Here is a 21,162-nt window from a genome sequence, read left to right as displayed (position 1 = left end):
GTCTGAATTTTTTTTCGTTAATAATCAGCCAGAGCTGTTCATAAAATACTGCCTGTAACTTTGACACAACTAGGGCCTCTAACCTTTAGCACTAAGTGGCGACATTGTGTTTCTGCAGCAAATGAAATTGTGCATGAAAATAAAATGTTGGACGTGCCAGCAGCCCTGCGGTTACGTGTTCTACGTTTCCTGATGACAGCAGTGACAGTAGTTATGCTTTTTCTCCCAAAAATATTAAGTGCCCCTCGTCAACATAATGAAATATCATCATTTTAGTGAAGGATACATAAACAATAATGCAACTTACAAACAGTCTCTAAGGTGTCGGAAACACATTTACATTACATAACATTTACAGCAGTCCCCTCCTAGCACAGCTCCGTTACTTAGAGACCAGTGCTGATTGGGACGGAAACGTTTTCGTCGACGTGCCTCCCGAACCCAGTAAATGTTGACTTAAGTGTCGTTCAGATCTGCACGTACGCCAAACGCACGTAACGAGAGTCTCCTTCCAAGTCACATGACCAGAATCTGCTTGGTGGACGTGTAGGGCTGCATGGAGCGCTCCAGAGCTTCCCTGAAGTCCTGCAGGGGAACCTCCGTGCAGGCCGGAGCCGACAGCTTTCCTTCCCGGATCAGGGCGCACAGCTGTGCCAGCATCTCGTTCACGGAGCCCTCGTCTGCGAAGCGCAAGTAAGGGTCGTTAGAGTCCCAACAAGACTCGAGAAAGCTTTTCGGAACTCATTGTGCTCTTAACCCCAAGGGTAGGTTGCAGTTATGAAAAAACAACTTTAATTTACACTTATTCCTTAGGAGACACGTTTCTCCAAAGCAACTTTCCACGATTACTATGCTGTATTCAGGTCATGTCAGAGGTTCCAATCATTTGTTAACCAATTACAGAAGGGTGCGGTGGCACGGTGGGTTTGGCCGGGTCCTGCTCTCTGGACGTGCTTTCACGGTGACGTCATACAACGTATACTATTTATACATGGTCACATTATATATATATATATATGCACTTCGTTTCTTTAGCCGAAAGACTTGGGGTTTAACCAAAACGAGCAGAATCCCAAAAACATATCATCTTGTTCACTCACTTTGTGCATGGTCCCTCTTCCACTGGGTCACCCAGAAGCCCCGCACCTTCAGATCCTTAAAGATCAAGGCACTCTGGGGGCAAGAAAGGAGACATCCTGTTTTAGTCTTAAGACCACACAGCAGGGTGGTCGGCCTGCTCAGAAGCACAATGCTACTTCAGTACCACCGCCAGCGGGCTGTTCAGTGACATCTGCGCCTCCCATGGGGAAAGTACCCAAGGTTAGGTACAAAGGGATGAGGAACCCACTACTTGGACCGAAGGGTGTCGAAATCTCGTTCTGTACCGGGAGAGGAAAATAAGGAAATGGAGTAGAAATGATGGTACGCATTAAATGTACCACTGACGTGCCGTGTGTCTGCTGCAGAAAGGCAATTGTGCGACAAGCGGGATGTAGTGAAACGGCACACGGAGGAGGACATGATGTGCGCCCACCGAAGAGGGCTGCTGGGAATTTACAGACAAGTCTTTGTATGGCGCCTGTAGTATGTTGGGTATCACGGGCTTTCAGAGGAGGGAGGCTACGGAAGTGCGGCTGCACAGGTGACATCTAGAGGCATCCAGGGTGGCTGCGGATGAGGAGAGCTGAGCCGTAGGGTCAAGGAAGTGCTACCAGGACACCGTCTAATGTCGAAAGACCCGGAACGCCCTACGACCCCCAGGTTACATCACCGATGATGTGTCCAGGTGCATCGCAACACGTGTGATTTAAATCAATACTCGAAACATATTCACAGCAAACAGACTCTATCCTTCGTCTTTGCGCGACTACGGCTGTAGCGCCAGAGAAATGATCGGCGAAGCGATCCTTGAGCAGACTCACCACTGGAACGGTGACCGGTTGCTTAGCCATCCCCCCGTAGGTCACCAGTGTGCCGCCGTTCCTGTGGGGCAGAGAGCTGCTCCATGACCACACTTGCTTTTGCATTATTTACCCATCAGACTGACAAATTAGTCCAATTTGTTCATGTTTTTTCATAGTCATCGGAGCTGTATCTAGTCGCACCGTCTTCATCTGCGGCTCCGAGTCTTTGCCCTGCACACCTTACTGGGAGAAATTCACTACTTCGCTGGGAAAGTGTATCTCGGACCGAGAGCCGATGGGAGTAACAGTAGCGCTCCGCGTCTCATACAGTGCTTCTTACTGTAATCGCAGTGAAGTGCACCACGCTCAGCTGTGTCCTTATTAAGTGGGTTGTTCACCTGACACTCACTGCAAGTGCCGAAGCAGTTCTGTAGCGCTCTTCCCTCCCACGGCATTCAGCGCCAGCCGAGGACGGGGACACGTCTGTGGGGGGGGGGGGACATTACCAGAGACACGTGATGAGGAGCCCTGGACAAACAGGACAGCTCCGCTGAAGACTAAAGGCATTTTGAGATTAATACAAAGAAAAAAGATTAAAGAATGGAGTCAGTGCTGGGCTTACTTAAAATTCTCAGTTTTAAAGCAGGTCAAAAAGAAACACTGAATGTGGGAAACCAGCAACATCGGCCTGTTTGCCTCTTTTATGACTCCAGCCGCAGTGATGAAAAGAAGCTTTTGTGAGTCAGGGATGGGATATCCATCCATCCATCCATCCAAGAACCAAGACGCACTTCTGTAGAGTGCAATGTGAGAGAACCAACAGCAGCTGGTTTCTCCCATCAATTACAGCTTCTCCACCACAGGGTAAACCCTGGACAGGATGACAGACCATGGTCGGGCAGGCACACACACACACACACACGCACACGCACACGCACACACACACACACACACACACACACACACACAGAGAGAGAGAGAGGACAATTTAGAATGTCCAATTCACCCAGGGCAAACCCATGTGAACATGAGGAGAACATGGAAGCTCCACACAGACTGAGCTGCAGTTCAATTTACATCGGAACTGTGAGGCACCCATTTTTAAAATTAAATTTAATTTTACATAACATTAAAATTCTTCAACTACATTTACATTAATTACACTTTGTCGTGAAGCACGCCACCTCTGCTCCTTTTTCTCACCTTAAACAAGTCCTTCATTTGCGGGCTTCGTAAAGTCTCTTCCTTGACCACGTGACTGGCACCTATAGTCCGGAGTCTCGCCGAGAGCTGCTCGAAGTCTGGTCTGACATTACACAAGTTGAAAGGCAAAACAAGGTATTGGCTGGACAGGCTACCGTCTATCGCGGAGGTCCCGAAGCGATCCGAATCCTCTTTCCGCGCGGCTCCCGCCCGAGATCCTCGTCGCGACATCGTTATCGTCGCCACGGGGCCCTCGATCCAAACACCTCACCGTTCGCGCGGGAGCGGACCGACTCACCTGTCTCTCACAACGTTGATCGTGCGGATCCCCCTGGCAGCCGCGATCTGGATCACGGCCTGGCCCACACCGCTGTTGGCTGCGTTCTGGATCACGGAGTCACCTGAAGGGATTCGAGAGCACGCAGCGGTGGCGGGTGCACGAGCGAGGACTCAACGCGGCGGTTACCGCCACCTAACGAAGCGTTTCACGGATGGGCTACCTGTGCGCACCGGAGGCCCGGAGGGAGGGAGGCTCCTCATACCTGCTTTCAAGTCTTCAAAGTCAGACAGCATCCTGGCGGCCGTGCACGGGTTCACTCCCAGCGTGGCGGCTGCCAGCAGGGGAATGTCCTTGGGCACGGGAAGCAGGCTGTCCTCGCCGAACACTGCGGCGGTGCGCCAAGTGCCTGCGGGCCCCCGCCCCGAGGTTCGAGCGTCAAGGAGCACAGTGGCCGGGCGGCGGCATGTCGGCAAACGGAAACGAAGCGCTCGCTCACCGAGTCCGGCGTCCCTCGGGATGACCCGGTCGCCCGCTTTCAGGGAGCTCACCTGGCTGCCCACCTCCAGGACCTGGGCCACCCCTTCGTTGCCGCCCACTGCGGGGAGATCCGGGAGGATGGCGTAGACGCCTGGAAAGAGTCACCAAGAGACCCGTGAGGCTCCGCAGGGCCGCCCCCGTTCCAGCGGCGTCGACGCGTCAGCACCTACATTTACGTTTGATTATTATAGCAGCCGGCGCTTTTATCCAAAGCGACTTACAATGGATGGATACTACGTAGCGTTCTGAGCCCACACACCTTCTTCACCGCGGTGACTTACACTGCTAGATACGGCGCTGCTTACACTAGGTGACTCGTCCATACATCAGTGGAACGAACACACACACACACACACACTCTCTCTCTCTCTCTCTCTCTGTCACTCACACACTACGGGGGAACCTGCAGAGCATGTCTTTGGAGGGTGGGAGGAAACCGGAGCACCCCGAGGAAAGCCACGCAAACTCCACACAGACTGAGCGGGGATCGAACCCACCGGCGTGTCCTCTCGCACCCACCCAACTAGCCAACCAGAGCCAGCCAGCCAGAGCCAGGCGCTGTGAGAGACAGATAGACAGCTGCAGCGCTACTCGCTGTGCCGCCGCCTCCTACCTTGGACCATGTTGATGTCGGCGGGGTTGATGGGAGCGGCGAGCATCTTGACGAGGACGCTGCGCTCCTGGAGACGGGGCAGCTGCACGCTCTCGCACCTGCCACCACACAGTGAGTGAGTGAGTGAGTCTGAGTGCGGGTTACGAGGCGGAAGGAACGAAGGAAGGAGCGCGCACGCTGTTTTGCGGCCCACGAACGGCAGAAGGCGCCAAAGGGCCGCCGTCGTAGACACCGAAGGCCCAGCCTACAGGCCGCACTCCACTCGCCGCACTCTACTCGCCGCACTCACCGCAGGACGCGCGCCGGGTCCCCGTGCTTCCTGTAGAGCAGCGCCGCGGCCGCGCAGTCTCCTCTCCTGCGACAGAGCGTCCTCCACGGCGCCTGTTTTCCGCCACAAAGCAGCCTCCTCAGCAAGCGCGTGCAGTTTGAAATCTCCATGGCGACAGCCCGGTGCCCCTCTTCGGAACGCACCGCCAGGCCGTGCGCCCTCGGTCAAGCAGCCATATTGTCATGCCGTAATACTACAAAAGGAAGCGCACATCCATGGCGGCAAATACCTTAATACTACAAAAAGGGGCGCACTATAAATGTGGCGTTAAAAATGACGTTAGATTTCGATTTTAAATCGAATGAAACCATCAATGAAATTCGAGTACAAATATACAGTATTGAACAGTAATACGACAGATCGTAGGGTTTATAATAGGTATACTTGTCATGTGTCCCAGTACACACACACACACACTTTCTGAACCGCGTCCATACGGGATCGCAGGGAACCGGAGCCTACCCGGCAACACAGGGCGTAAGGCCGGAGGGGGAGGGGACACACCCAGGACGGGACGCCAGTCCGTCGCAAGGCATCCCAAGGGGGACTCGAACCCCAGACCCACTGGAGAGCAGGACCCGGTCCAACCCACTGCGCCCCCCTGTGTCCCAGTAAAGTTTTATTTATGTGTTGGTTCTGGGTTTTATGCAATTAAAAAATGTCCAGTTAGAAAATCCAAGAAAAATCAGTTAGGCTACCTTATTATTTTAAGCAATACCATCGTCAAAAATCAACAGCATGTGCTGCATCTGTTATGTGTAAAGGGTGTAAAGTAACAGCACACAGGACCTAAGAGTAATGGTAATGTGGTCCCCAATATTTATCGAAAAGTGCACTGAAGATTATGGGTAATGGGTTCATTTGAGTTGGGCGGCATGGTGCTACAGCGAGTAGCACTGCTGTCACAGCATCTGGGTGGTGTAAGAGAATGTGGGGTTCCTCTAGGTGCTCTGGTTTCCTCCCACAGTCCAAAGACATGCTGTTCAGGTTCCCCCCATAGTGCGTCAGTGACAGAGAGAGCGTGTTCCACTGATGTATGGATGAGTGACCCCTTGTAAGTAGTGTATCTAGCAGTGTAACTCACCTTGGTGAATAAGGTGTGTGGCCTCATAACACTACACAGAGCTCATTGGAAGTTGTTTTGGACAAAAGCATTTGCTAAATAAATACAGGTGAGGAGTTGGGTTCCCTAGTACTGCACAGTATCACTAGGTACTATCAGGCCAGGTGTGGTACTGGCGTGTTCACTGCTCTACAGTGAAATAATTTAATAAAGCAGATTACGTACATTTGTATTGCTCCTATCTGTGATTTGTTTGACTGAAATATTGTGCTGAGTGTAATTTCAATTATTTCTGTAATCCATCTGCAATGAGCCTTTACACAAGAGCCAAGAAGACTGAGCTTGTGCTTTGTTCTGTATAATATTCACTAAGAAACCTGTTCACCAGTGTTAGGATGCGGACTTGCAATATCTTAATGAGCGTTATTTTCTCATCTGTTTTTTAATGTTCTTCCTCAGTTTTTGTCAACATTTTGAAATATAACATGAATGTACCTATTGCCCCTGAAATCAGTTATCTAAGAGGAGTTTCACGGGGTGGGAATTTTCAGCATTCCAGTATTTACCCAAACTAGAAAATCATCATCAAAACCTGCTGTAAGTGATCTCTGCAGGATTGTGTGGCCCTGAGGTGCACAATATAGTCCTTGTGGTCTCCATAAATATTATGTGTACTAGACACTTTTTAAAATGATTCTTTCTTAGACAAAGGTTTAATCCAAAACTATCTGATGTTCACTCAACAATTCAGCTGAACAAGCTCAAGGCTACTGGACTGAAGGTCTCTCATGTCCACGTCCTTATTCTACCTGCAGTAAAACTAATTTTCAGTATTTTCAGCCAATTTGGTCGAGCTGACATTGAAACTGATTTGTTGCTTTGGCACTGTTCACCTGTCAACACAAGACCAGGAATTAATCATTTCTCTTGTTACTAGAAGAGTTGAAGACAGATCACACTATCAAATTATTGTCAGTATGGTCACATTATTTACCTTTTAGCTTACTTTCGTGCTCAGAAAATGTAGCACTCAGGTATTCCATGGTATAAATGTCATACACACGTACATTACGTACCTTCCCAATAAGTCCAATAGGGGACAAAAATAAAATGTGTTCACAGAGTGGTTAAAAACATAGAGCTGTACTGTATCCCGAAGAGGGACAGAGGGACAGGAGGGACCCCGACCATGTCTGCTTCACTCAGTCAGCAGTGAGGACTCCAAAACACTTCCACAACGTGGAGATGTTGATTTATAAAAACAAATCACAACAAAGAGTTTGAAAGCAGTTCAAAGACTAAGCGCAAAGTATAAAAAATAAACCCAGCTCAGCCATTGTATCATGACAAATTTATTTATAAAATCAAATAAATTACAAAATCAAGTCCACTTTTAAATTTTTCTTTAAAATATACCTTACACTGACTGAAAAAGGTGTGGAAGGAGGAGTCTGGTGTTCAGCCACCAGGAATTAGCCGTTTGCCACACGTTGCTTCGAAGAGCAGGGCTGTGCAGAGCCTTCAGAAAACACACACTGCAACAAGGACTAAAGAATGAAGAGAGAAAAACTATCTTCAGGACACCTGGGACATTGCAAGTGAGCACACAGAGAAATTTTTCAGTTTTGTGTCTGCACCACTCATTCACAACACCTCACAAATGTACAGCAGGACAAAGTGGAGAGAAGAGTCCAGAAGATGACTTTACAGTTCCCAGTGAAAAGGAGAACAAGAAAATCACAGTCACAACATCTTGCCATTTAAAGTCCAGTGGAAATCCATCACTCTCTTTAGCTCGAGATTTTTTTCCAGTGTTTTGAACTGATTTAATATTTAAAAAAAAAAGAAAAAAAAAAAAAGAAAAACACTGACCACAGGTCCCTTTTTCCAGAGATCAGCACTCGGCACCTTTACAGTAGCTGAAAATGGGGGAGGGAAGTAAAGAAAAATGGACTAAGGCCAAGCACAGTGGATGTTTTGGAAAAATACCAGTTACTCTATCAGTCAAAACAGCCCTCTTCCAGCAATTCTTTGCACACGGTGCCCTCATATGACCTCTTCTAGCATCCTCACGTTTTCACAACGCGTAACCTACTTGTGTTACACGACAGTTTCCGGAACGTGCTATTGAAACTTTCACTGCTGCTTCTCCCACTTGCTTCTGTTGTTCCGTCCACCACCCGCGAGTGACAATTTGTATCAGTGCCAAACACACTCACGTCATGGCAAACCAAATGCAAGTGCACTAAACTGGCTTCTGTTGGTCCTTCTCCTCCCAGACAGCAGCCATTGTCAGCTATCGCCACATGAGCTGAAGCAGCTGGAGACAAAGGAAATGTGCTGGTACACTGCTGGGGTATGAGCAGGAGACAGGTCTGCTAGCAGATCATTCAAAGTGTCTTGAGAAAAGCAACAAGTGCAACAAATACAGCCTGCGGTTGAGCCGCGTGTCCCTTCAGTTTGCAACTGACAGGCTGAAATAAATACACACGAAAAGCTGTCTTTGCTGGCTGCCGAACAGTTCACAGTGTAAACGAGAGGGAAATTAACCGTCTCCAAAAATGGGGAGGGAGACTGCTCTCAGTGCGGCGCAAGGGCAAACTAGAAACGAGCCAAAGGCAGAGCAATAAGCTGCTGTGAAGCTCTGAATGTCCTGTGCTGTGCTGTCCAGTGGGTGGAGAGAAAGTGGGGAGCACTACTCCAACACGTCAGCCTTCCTCGTTGCAAAATGGTCTGCAGACCATCGCATAACTCCATATTAGTTTGGATTCCCCCAAATGAGCCGACGCTCCTGAAAACACTGCTGCTGCTCCTCCTCCTCAATTTTAATCCTGGGAAAGTGCTCTGGTTCTCCACCTGCCCCCCCTTGGCTTTCATAGCCCCGGAAACACAGCATTCTCCTGACATCCCTGAGACTTTGTTTACTACGCCATATAAGACGTGTGCAGAGGTGGCAGATCGATGAAGTTACACAGCCTTCGTACGCTCTCGGCTGGAGGTCCAAAGGAGCTAGACCTTTACTGGGAGGAAAAGGACAAAGTTCTGCCAAAACCAGGAGAGCCTGAAGTACACATATTTCCAAAAGTTTAATTTAATTTCAATTGAAAACACTGGCCAGCTTGTAAATATGGGCAGGGTCCCTAGAACGAGCAGCACTTCCTTTACTGGTCAGAGCCAGAGGGTGAGGTCGTCTGCTGACCTACGATTATTAAGGTTTATCAAGACCCTTATATGTAACCCTTATATTGGAGGGTTACACTTCCGTCACTCATTTCTTCCCACGCCACTAAGCTAGGAGACACGAGCAAAGGCAGAGCACGGGTCGGTAGCACAGACGGACAGCAGCTTCACCCTCCAGGTTCACACGGACACACCGAGGTGTTAGCAAACTCACTCAATAAATAAATACATGCACATAAAATAAGAGCAATGAGGAAGAAGCCTCTTTGCTCATGGATTACCGTAGTGTAAGCTCTGAAAGCAGTTCCGTTACGCTCAAGGGCTCTCATTTCTAAAACGTAGTAGAGTTGTCGTTCACGTGATCTTTCGAGTTAACAGCAGACCTCCCTCGTCCAAGTCCTGGGGGAGCCACAACAGGACTTCGAGTCCTGCAACAACCACTCTTGAAAAGGACGTGAACATGAGATGCACCACCTGGTTTGGGACCAAGTACACAGCACCAGAGATAAAGAGGCAGATATTTCAGTGTGCGGCTTTCTGCTTGCGCTCTTTCACAAGAAGACAGAAAGACCGAGAGCAAAATGAAGGACTTAATGAGGTCCACTATCATGTGCCCCAGTCCCACTCCCTGCAGGCGATTCTGACCAGTCTGAGCTCCAGCTCAAAGGCATCGGGCCTCTCTTGAGGGTTGGCCGACAACATCTCCTTGAGGAGCTGCCTCATGCTGGCATTCATGCTCTTCTTCCGTGCGGGGATGGGCAGCTCTAGGCGTGGGTTCCCCAGCAGCGCCTCCCCCAGGGGCACGATCTCCGAGCCCTGTTGCACGTAGCTCCCCAGCAGCTCCTTCTGTGTCTCGGCATCCACAAAAGTGATGCGCTCCACCATTGCCCAGATGATGACGCCCAGGGCAAAGATGTCCGCTTTGGCCGTGTAGTGGCCCTCCCACACCTCGGGCGCCATGTAGAAGTCCGTGCCACACGCCGTCGACAGGAAGCACTTGTTGACGCTGGCCGGCTCCTCGGGGTTGAGGCCAGAGGCAGAGCAGACCTTGCTCAGACCAAAGTCAGCCACCTTGAGGGTGGGCTCGGGCGAGCCGGCAGGGCTGCAGCCCTGGGCGATGAGGATGTTGTCGGGCTTGAGGTCGCGGTGGATTATCTGGTTCTTGTGCAGGAAGGCCAGCGCACTGCCCAGCTGCAGCATGAAACTCGTGTTGGTGCGTCGACTGGGCTTACGTGACAGCAGGTAGGCGTTCATGTCGCCGCCGTCGCAGAAATCCATGACAAACCACAGGTAGTAGGCGCAGCGTGGGTCAAAGCTGATCTCACCCTTCAAGGATGTCTCCACCAGCTGGAGAGGAAAGATGACTGGATCAGGGCTTCCACAGCAGCGCTGAGCAAACGTCTGTGTTGTACCGCATCCCATTAGTGGGTACTCGTCAGCCCTCGATCCTAGAACCTTTTTCTCATTAGCCTTAATGCTAAATTACTTGTGTTCCAAAATACTATGTATGCATCTTGAAAAATGAATAACTACTTGTCCAAATTCACCAACATCAGCTGCCCAGGTAAAACGTGCTGTAAAGGAAATCTAATATCCCCATATTTTATACTGCTGTAGCTTAGACAAAATTATAAGATTGATATGTCTATTAATAAGCGAGCTGAAGTGTGTCTCCCTGGTGCATTAAATACTCCAAAAAGTATCACAGGGTTTCTGCTGGGGCTCTTTGTAGGCCATCTGCACATGTCCCCTCAGTGTCTCTTGCAATGAAAGGCACTGATTTGTTCCAAGGGGGTGGCAGGGGTTCTGTACCTGCAGTTAAGGTATTTACCCCCATCCCTCACACCATTTCCTGCCTCCAAACAAAACCACAGGCAGCCTCGTTTGTAGAAACAGCTACAACTTCAGTCAATTGTGTCATCATCTAACATGGGGAGATGGGGCCAAGGACAGAGCACTTCTGGCAGGATTTCCCTGAGCAGAATTATAGGCACAATGGGAAGCGAAAGAGCCAGAGTTTGTGTGTGTGTGTGTGTGTGTTTGTGGGGGGGGGGGGGTTGTGAATGACAGCACATAGGGGTAAGTCCCTGAGCTCCAGGCTTCATGGGAAATTAACACCAATCAGCACATGCCAAAAGCAGGTGAAGCAGGGACCACAACACTGGTTATTCGGAGATTTTTAGCAAACACCTTCACATTTTGAATGTAGGGTTTCCTCAAGGTTCCTGACATCCCAGTTCTAACACAAACTCCCAGAAATGAAGCAGGGGGCACGATTACTAAAATTAGAAGAGGTGAAACAATCAAATCGAGGTTATGGACATTAAGAACTGAATGCAGCTTGAGCCGTACTATAATTCTGAAGTGACCACACAGTGGCTCTGGCCATTCAGCTAGTGGGAAGAGGGCAAAATCCAAATCCCGTCCTCATAAATGCGAAGAGATGCCCTGTAAGCCAAAGTCAGAGTATTAAATGAAACCTCCCGAAGTCGAAATCTTGTAACCCCAATGAACGTATCACTGGGCACAAATTGGCTGCAGTGCATTAGATGGGAGCCACCAGCTGCTCTCTGCAGTGAATAATGTGAAGAAAAGAAGTACAGCCTCTGTCCTACTTACAATACTGATAGAGCTGGCAAGAAGCCGAGGATGACACTCGATTTGGAATTGAAACTGAAGTTGTTAATCAACCAGTATGAAGGAGGAAAAAAAAGTTAATGTGATTACACGTACTCTACGGTTGTCCTATTCAACAGTCTCCACAATTTTAAAGGACAAAGAAAAAAAATATGGGAAGCAGTGACAGGTTCGCCAAGTATGAAGTTTACGATAACAACAAAGCAACAACCAGGGCCCATCTGTGAAATGGAAAAGTTGTTGATGCTGTGGATGGAAGTCCTGGATGCCTCAGGCTTTGTTTGAAGACTGGTTTGTAAACTGTTTTATTCCCAGTGTTTGGGAATATTGCTTAGAAAATAGTATCCCGTCCAAGATTTTATTGTTCTTAAACAATGCCCTTGGACATCCCCCTCATCTTCATCTGACATTAAAATAATATATCTTCCACTGAACACAACTTTTATCATTCAGCCAATGGATCAAGGAGCAATAGCAACTTTTAAAGCTTATTACCTTCGATCAACATTTGTGCAAGCCATTGCAGCAGCAACGAATAAAGTATTGTTGTGCGATTTTTGGAAATGTTACAACATACTTGAATGCCTCAAAAATATTGCAGCAGCATGGGAAGATGTGACTTTGAAAATAAAAAAAAAAAAAAAAAACATGAATAGAAGTTGGTAAAATGTCTCAACTGCTCTGTACACACATTTAAAGGCTTCAATAAAGAGGATGTGCTTGACAAACTTAGAAAGAAAATTGTGAAACTCGCAAAAACTCTTGAGTCAGAAGTCAAAGTGGAAGATGTGGAAGATGTGGAAGAAATCGAAGAAATTGACCAATTAAGAGTGAATCGAAATAGAAGAAGAAAGTTGTGGAGGAGGAACGGAGGAAACAGGAAGAGAAAGAAGAGGAGGAGCCACAGAAGAAGTTCACTGCAAATGTGTTTTCACAAGAGAATAAAGCCCTTGCCGATTTGGAAAGCATGGACCAGAGTGTCGAAAGATTCACCAGGGATGATCAACAAGTTCAGGAAATTTTAAAATGCCTTTGTCAAATCTATGAAAAAAAAAAAAAAAAAAGCAAACAATCCAAACAAATTTAAGCCTGTTCTTCAAATGTGTGACTCCCCCTAGAACCCCCTGCCCCTCAACCCACCGAGATGAAGACTGTGACGACCCACAGCTAAGTACAAGTGCACCTAAGGGATCAAGTTCAGATGATGAAAAATTTAATTAAATGTCTAGATTTTTTGTTCTTTACTATTTCACTTTTTTGTATTGCATAAGATGTTTTTTCAATGCATTTTATTTTTCTATGAACTGTAGGCTTTAACACAATAAACCAAATGCAATTTCACCTTTACGCTTTTATATTTCCACAAAATATTTTAAAATGATAAAATAGAAACTAAAGAATGATAAATATACTACTGTAGTGCGTTTGGTGAAATCATAAAAAGAGTAAGAAGGCAAAAAATAACCAAATAATCTTTTTTTAATAACCCATAGAGTGATTAAAAAAATGTCAATTCATTAAACTGTTTTTTTTTTTTTTTTAAAACAAAAAAGAAGAGGTAATACGATAAAACTTGCATAACGTAAAAAATGAAAATGATGTAATATGAACTAAAGAATCTTAAGTAAAAGGTAAAAAACTAAAGAATTATATGAAATGTCAAGTAATAAAGCTGGTTAATGAAAAAAAAAATAATCATGATAGAAATTGAGTAGGTTTTTTTTTTTAAAAAAGTGTTGTACAGGTACACAACTTCTACATGCCATGCTAACACAAGTCCGACTTACGTCCATTTCGAGATCCGACCGGTCGGTCAGAACGGAACTCGGACGTATGTCGGGGAACGGCTGTATACGGCACTGGAGCGCAACTGGTCAAACGTGAGCCCCCACCCCCCTTCCCAGCACCTCCTGACCTCCAAGTATAGGGAGGAGCTCGAGCCATGGCTCATCCTCTGGGCCAGAGTGCCGCGCTGCAGCACACACTCCTCTAGATGGATGACATTAGGGTGTTGGCTCTGGATACTGCTCAGGGCCCAAAACTCCCGTAGTGCCAGCTCCACATTCTCCGGTGCATGGCAACGGATCTTCTTCACAGCGACGCGAGCACCGGTGCGCCGTATAGCAGCCTCATATACCACACCATAGCTGCCACGGCCCACCTCCTGGATCAGCTCATATTTGGGCTGGCTGCTCACCATGCTCCCCTCCAGCCAGCCCCCTGCTCCCCCAGTCACTGCAGGGAGACAGCACACACCTGGAAGAGGAGAACAAGGGGTCAGAGTCTCGCTGAAACTGTGGCTTCTTCAGCAGCGGGGTTGAGACACACAGACAGAGACACGCACACACTCTGCACGTACACTGACATTTTATATAAGTGACATTGTTCTTCAAAGCAAATTAGAACATTTATTTTTACTATAGTAATTCACAGTGAGTACCTTGAGCAAGAGACTAGGGTGAGATTCAAAGCTGGGTCCGTCGAGCCTACCAAGCTGTAAGCACCGCACTACCTGCTGCCTTACACACTCATACCAAATAGCAAATAGAGCGTATACATTTACATTATTCATTTAGCAGACGCCTTTCTCCAGAGTGACGTACATCTCAGAGAAATACAATTTGTGCATTACGTTAGGAGAAAGAGAGACAAAGTTGCAGATGTGTGATTCTTAAGTTAGTTTCTTTCCACCATGTGCACCAATGCCCATCGCACGACTAGCTGCATAAAACTGAGAATAGATGATTCCTGATCACCTCCGTACATTTTTTTGAGCTACACAAACATTTACATACAATACAGAAGTAGCGGCTGTGTGAAGGCTTATCTGGGGATCATCATAAAGTTATGGTGCATGAACATTTACATCTTACATGAGCATAAAAGATCATGGGCGAAGTAAGTCTCCCTTTATAAATGTGGACAGAGATTCAGCAGTTCTGAGTGAGAGGGGGAGGTCATTCCACCACAACAGAGCCAGAACCAAGAATCTCCGTGCTTTACCTTTCGCGCGTGGGACCACCAAGCGGTCAGATGTGGAAGGGCGTAGCAGTCTGGTTGGGGTGTAGCGGTTGATCAAGTCTTGTAAATATTTGGGAGCAGTACTATTGATGCATTTGTAGCCCATAACCAGGATCATAAATTTCATCCGGGCAGCTATAGGTAGCCAGTGCAGAGAAACGAGTAGAGGAGATATGTGGGAATGCTTCGGCAAGTCAAACGCAACTCGGGCAGCAGCAACGTTCTGTATCAGCTGTAGAGGTTTGATGGCAGTAGCAGGAAGGCCACACAGGAGAGAGCTGCAGTATCCAGACGGGACGTCACCATGGCCTGGACAAGTAGTTGGGCAGAGTCTGTGGTGAGGTAAGGACGGATCCTACGGATCTTACGCAGGATGTATCTGCATGTCCGGGTTGTGGCTTCGACGTGCTGAGAGAAGGATAGACTTGAGTCAATCATCACTCCCAGACTCTTAGCTGAGGAGGTAGACAAAATGAGTGAGTTGTCCAGTTTGATCGATAGATCATGACAGGAAAAAAAGGCCAGCTGGGAGGAGTAGGATCTCTGTTTTGGAGAGGTTGAGCTGTAGGTGGTGATCAGACATCCATGTAGAGATGTCTGACAGGCAGGCAGCGATGCGTACAGAAATGTCTGATGCTCCAGGTGGAAAGGAGAGGAAGAGCTGAATATCATCAGCATAGCAGTGGTATTTGAACCCATGGGAGGCGATGACGGCCGAGGGAGGAGGTGTAGATTGAGAAGAGGACCCAGTACTGAACCCTGCAGGACACTGGTTGAGAGGGACAGAGGAGAAGAACGAGAGCTCCGCCAGACCACTCGATAGGAACTGTCTGACAGGTAGGACTCAAAACTATTTTAGTGCTGTTCCTTTGATCCCAAGGTGACTAAAACAGGAGAGTAGAATCCGGTGGTTGACGGTGTCGAACGCTGCAGACAGATCAACGAGGATGAGGACCGAGGTGAGGGAGCCGGCTCTAGCCGAATGTAGAGCGTCAGACACCGCCAGGAGCACCGTCTTGTGACCATGTATATAGAGCGCATGCACGCCAGACCGTAGCGAGAGAACAGCATCAAGGACACGCCACCTCATTAATAAAGTTATATTACAATGAGAAGTACAATTTACATCAGCGCGATCTCCTCACCCCCAACTGCGACATATCTGACGCCACTATGAGACTTTGGAAAGATTTTTTTCCCAAAATTAGACTCGCGATTTTGTTCATTATTATCTTGCTGCTTTTGTCCAAGTAACTTCTAATAGTATTTAATGTATAATGATTTTACCCATACATACAGGTATTTTTACTCTATCAACTCAGGGTAAGAACCTTGTCCGGAGGTACTGTAGCAGGAGTGGGATTCAAACCAGCGACCTTCAGTTTGGCGAGCTCCCTAAATACTCCTGTGCCCACTGCTTTCTTAAGGTGGTGACCTGCACAAAAGCTCTTACAAAAGAATTCCATTTAGCTGCTCTGACCCACAGCCATACCTTGCAGAAGGCCGCACTTGGAAGGCACACTCCTGATGACCACTTCTGGTTGCAAATCATTGGGTCCCTGGTCAAGCTGAGGTTAACTGCAGTTCAACAACTCAAACACTTAAAAAAAAAAAATATATATAAATAATCTCCCCGTCCATAGCTCGTGAGCCGAGGCGGCCGCTCAGAGGAACACCTTTCAGGTGAAAATCGAACGGGTCGACGGACGGCACGCGGAGGAAGATCGGGTCTTGGCCGCTCCGGACGTTGCGAGCGCCTCTTCTTTACGGGGGCCGAACAAGGACCGCAGGAGTCCCGGGGGCCCACCCGTCCGCCACCTGGACCGCAGCGCGAGGACCGCAGCGCTTGGGGCACGGACCGGCGGCCCGAAGGTTGCAGGTTTCAGTCTCAGCCCCTGCCGCGGAGCCTCAGTAAACAACACGTACGTCCCAAACTGGCAGAGGACCACCGTTCTCGGTTCTGGTGCAAGCGGGTGAAAAACACTGCAAAGTCTTTTGCCGAACACTGTGTAACTAAGCAGGGTGAGTACCTTTGGGGTGTGGAATTAGTTCAATCAAAACAAGAATGACAATATAACGGTACAATAAAGAATGAATAACTTATTATAACAATCAATGATACCAGCAATATTGTTACAATATCTAAGCCCTCAGTGAAAGGACCTCGAATCCGAACCATCATGCAGGGACACACAAGCTGAGAAGCGCGACGCCGATCAGGTAAAGACAGTAAAGTACAGGACAGGACTTTTTTCGCTCGCTACCCGCCGGGACAGTGACGTAAGACGGTTAGTGACAGCAGCGGTTGCTACACTGTCGCTGAGGAAGAGTGGGGCGGTGGGACGGTGGGGGGTACGAAGAAAGAGAAAGAAGCGCTTTGTTTGTTTGTTTGTGCGCCTCAGACACACACAGTTCGCCCCGACCGTGACGACGACGACGGCACCGCGCGGGAAGCTAAGCTAACAGGCTAAGAACAAACCGCTCGGACCCGAGGTCGGACACACAGGGCGGCGACGCGACATACAGCCACAGTGGGCCAGGCAGCTCTTTCAAAGCCTTTCGTTCGTGCGTGTGCGTGGCGTGGCGTGGCGTGGGGCAACTTGATCATGCATGGGCTACGGCCTGACAGGTAACCGACACGACAGCTAGCAGCAGCGAGCAGCGGATTATTACATTAGCTCCCCACACACACACACGTGACAAACAAAAGGCTGCAGCCCAAGGCTGGCGCCACAACAACAATCATTTCGCTCCATTTCTTAGCGAACCACATTAATTCACACCGCGTGTTTCAAGCGCCACCAGGCTCGATCGCACGGCCGCCGCCGTTATAATATTGTCCCTTCGCGCGCTTCGTCGGTCCACCCGCACGAGACTCAGTCGATCAGTGCAGCCGCCGGCCGGGCAACAACAACAAAGACTCGGAAATCGGCGGGACGGATTTACCTTCTTTACTAGGCAGTTTTCTTTCTCGGACGGTTTCATTTGCCCTCTGTTGTCTCCCTCGCCCGTTGCTGCTGCTGCTGTTGTTGTTGTTGTCTTTTCGCCGCCCCCTATGGCATCAGCTCCACGGAATTCGACCCCCGCGCTCGGGAAGGCGCCACCGCCTCGCGAGCGGAGATTTCCTTTGGCGCAGACGGGCGCGCGCGCACCCCACATCTCGTGGCGGAAACAAGACGCGCGCACGTGACGGATGAAAGAAGGTGTGAGGCTCTTGCGGTGAGAAGGAGCGCGAGCGCGAGCGCCTCTCCCTCCACAGCCGCCTTTTCCCGCCTTTTCTTTTGCCTCCACAATTGTTTTATTCGTGTGTCTGACGCGTTTCTCCAGACCGGTGTTGAGTTGCTGCACTTATTTACAGAGCGCGGAAGTGCTACTGCTGGAGCATTTCAGAGCAGCTAATTTAAAGCCCAGGCTTACTCACTCAGCACTCAGCCTGGGATTCGAACCTGCGCCCCTTAGTGCAGTGGCAGCCGTTCCAAGCGCCACCCTGCTCTGTTCGAGTTTATTTACTGTTGTTCATTATTCCATTTCGTGAAATTATTTCCACGTGCCTTTTTATGATTCAGAAGCTCTAGGCTGTTCGGTTCTCTTTTTGTTTTGCGTTATGATTTTCGTACTAAGAGCTGAGAAGCGCACGCATGGCGGCGTAGTGCTTAGAGCTGCTGTCTGTCCACCCAAAGGTCACAGGTTCCAATCCCCTTCCTGCCATAGTAGCCTTGGCTTGAGCAAGGTACTTACCCTACTTACCCTGGAACTGCTCCAGTAAAATGACCCAGCTGTATACATGGGTCAACACACTAGTCCTACGTTGCTTTGGAGGACGAAGTAAATCGGCTGTGATGTTTCGCAGCGTTCATCGCTTAAAACGGTGAATATACGGTATATTGTTTCCGTTCCTTACTGAGTGGCTGAGACAAGCTTATAAATGTGTTCATTGTGTCACACATAGCCTTGACTTAATATATATACACAACCGAAAAATGCCTCAAATTCCAAAACTTATCCTATAGTACAGTAATGTGTTAGACTGGTATGGTGATCGGCATGGTCACGGTGCGGTCGGTAAATTGGGTCGTATAACACTGGTGAAGAATGAACGGCACGCAGAGGCAGCAAAGCATTGTTGACAGATTTTTATTAACTAGAAACTTTTGATTTCACACAACAATTTCCTGGTCACAGTTCTGTTTCATGCTTCACACAATTAAAAACAACCTTTAAGGACTATCACAAATATCACCCCGATAAAGTTAACACTGGCAATTAAAGAGTTTACAAAGAGCAACACCCAGAAATGGGGTTTTGCACAAATAAAACCTTTGGTTCATAGTAAACGTAGCTACATTCTTTGGTCATGTATATACAGTGTTTTTTCCCCCACATGCCACGTGTGACCGATAGAAGCCACAAGACGAAGTGAAACATCACACATGTACTATATGAGAGCCCCAGTATCATTAATAGAAATGTCTTTGTGCTTCTCGATTTTACCCTGAGCAATGTTTGTATTAAAGACTTCTTGGAATCACGTCACTCAAACGTGATACAAAACGCCTTCTGTATGTGGCAAAGGTTTTTCGGTGTAATCCTGAGGACAAGGGTAAATGAGAAACTGCAGCATAACCCACTAGCGTAACATGTGACCGTAGGCAGTTTCACGGCACGTTATGCTTTCCAACTATTGTCAGGAGACCCCAAGCCCAGCTAATGAACTGGTGTAATATTAAGTGCAATAACGAAACTGATGGCATTAAATTTCTAAATTCAAGGATACGTTTACAGCAAATCCTGTTTACTTAAAGTCAAGTATAAGCTTGCCGGTCCACCCTATACATTCATACGCCTTGCTATATGGTATTAGTATTTTAGGTATGAAATAACTTGAGGCAAGTCCAAAAACGGAGCAATAAGTACATTTAAAAAGTTACTCCGGTGAAAACCTTTAATTTACCTGCCATGGTCTAATGATCGTGTTTTTTTAACTACCATGGCACTTTAAAGGGAAACTATGGATAGTTCAATACCAGTCTAATATGCTTCCTATGATTCTAGAAATTTGCTTTCAGATTATTATAGCACTTCAGTGGTCCATTATGTATGGGCCTGCGTTTGCTAATAAGTTCACTTTTACCAGACATCAGCCACTTAGTAATTCCAAAAATACGCATAATATGCAAAACTTTAGCCCATCATTGACAAACTCAAATAAAACACCAGCTGGCAATGAACTCTCCAGACATTGCTCTAGCAATACAGGGAACACAGCACCAAGGGCATGTCATAGCATGTTATAGCTGAAAAATTCTGGTTAACCGTACTGCCAGGAGATCATCATAGGTTCAGTCCAAGATTATATTAGGGCTACTTTTTAAAGAAAGAAAACCATAAACTACACATTCATGACCAGTTCTGAGCCCTCGTGGAGGCTTAAAACACTGATTGTTAGCGGAAACAAACGTACAAAATTAGTTATTCATGTGAAACAGACACATGTCCCACATTCTCAGCGGAAGAGAGCAGTGCAGAACCGCCGTGACGTCTGTCTCTTCAGTTGAACAACCTGAGGTGGAGTCATAGATGGCTCGCAAGTGTCTTCCAAGTGAAAGAATGAAACCCACCACCCAAAGAAGCAAAGGCCGAAGACGCGGAACAGGCTGCAGCGCGAACGAGCAGGTTTCTCGGCTGCTCTCGACGCAACGCGCCCTCGTGTAGCCGCGGGACAGAGTGACGCGTGACGTAGAGGGGAACGTGAAGGCCGCAAGGCCGCAGAGCCACTTCTGCCCGTCGCCCGTGCAGTGCAGCAATACACCGGACGCTCTTTTACGCCGCAACCTCCTCCCGCTGTCACGGAAAGGCTATTCTATTCTAACCCAGAGTATACAGATGAAAGAGGAGAGTATCACACAATTATAATGTAGCAGTTTCAGTTAAGTCACAACGTACAGAACGAGAGCGACGCTCAGAAAGATTACAGGTCGCATTCGGTCTTAAGGGGAGGCTCACGGAAAGGTACCGTCCTGTTCGTTACGAACACGCCGTCCGCTGGGAGCCGAGGGCCGTCGGTGTCCGAGCCGCCGACGCGGATCTCGCAGGGAAGCGGCAATAGGACACTGGACTGCATTAACAACAACAACAACAACAACAACAACAAAAATAGCTGAGTAAAGCTAATATCTTAAAGTTTTTTTTCTTTAAACATCATTTGTCTTGTTGGAATGCCCCATTCAGTCATGGGGAACTGCAAAAATTGAGATGAAAATGTGGGAAAATGGTCGGCCAACAAATTGTACCATATCTACTTGTGGAATGTTTCCGTATTTCAGACTAAATCACGATCCGCCACATATACCCAATAAAACAACATTCTTTTTGTGTTCTTTTCACAACGTCATTTCC

The 21,162-nt window shown here is 47.9% G+C and overlaps 2 protein-coding genes across 2 annotated transcripts; both read right to left on the bottom strand.

Annotated features, from left to right (window-relative positions):
- Nucleotides 1–257: 257 nt before the first annotated feature.
- Nucleotides 258–5,051, bottom strand: mecr (mitochondrial trans-2-enoyl-CoA reductase). The gene is made up of 10 exons (XM_029246517.1): nt 4,827–5,051; nt 4,538–4,635; nt 3,884–4,015; nt 3,650–3,793; nt 3,406–3,508; nt 3,108–3,210; nt 2,314–2,387; nt 1,923–1,983; nt 1,101–1,173; nt 258–680 (listed from the first exon to the last, which is right to left on the bottom strand). The coding sequence occupies exons 1-10, from the start codon at nt 4,973–4,975 to the stop codon at nt 517–519; spliced, it is 1,101 nt and encodes a 366-aa protein (XP_029102350.1). The 5' UTR covers nt 4,976–5,051; the 3' UTR covers nt 258–516.
- Nucleotides 5,052–7,319: 2,268 nt separating this feature from the next.
- On the bottom strand, nt 7,320–17,974 carry pdik1l (PDLIM1 interacting kinase 1 like). The gene is made up of 3 exons (XM_018741346.2): nt 17,713–17,974; nt 13,661–14,001; nt 7,320–10,455 (listed from the first exon to the last, which is right to left on the bottom strand). Exons 2-3 carry the CDS (start codon nt 13,943–13,945, stop codon nt 9,715–9,717), a joined length of 1,026 nt encoding a protein of 341 aa, XP_018596862.1. The 5' UTR covers nt 13,946–14,001; nt 17,713–17,974; the 3' UTR covers nt 7,320–9,714.
- Between the last annotated feature and the right edge of the window lie 3,188 nt (nt 17,975–21,162).

Source organism: Scleropages formosus, chromosome 19, assembly GCF_900964775.1.
Source record: "Scleropages formosus chromosome 19, fSclFor1.1, whole genome shotgun sequence".
Lineage (NCBI taxonomy): Eukaryota > Metazoa > Chordata > Actinopteri > Osteoglossiformes > Osteoglossidae > Scleropages > Scleropages formosus.
This window is presented reverse-complemented; position numbering and strand designations above follow the sequence as displayed.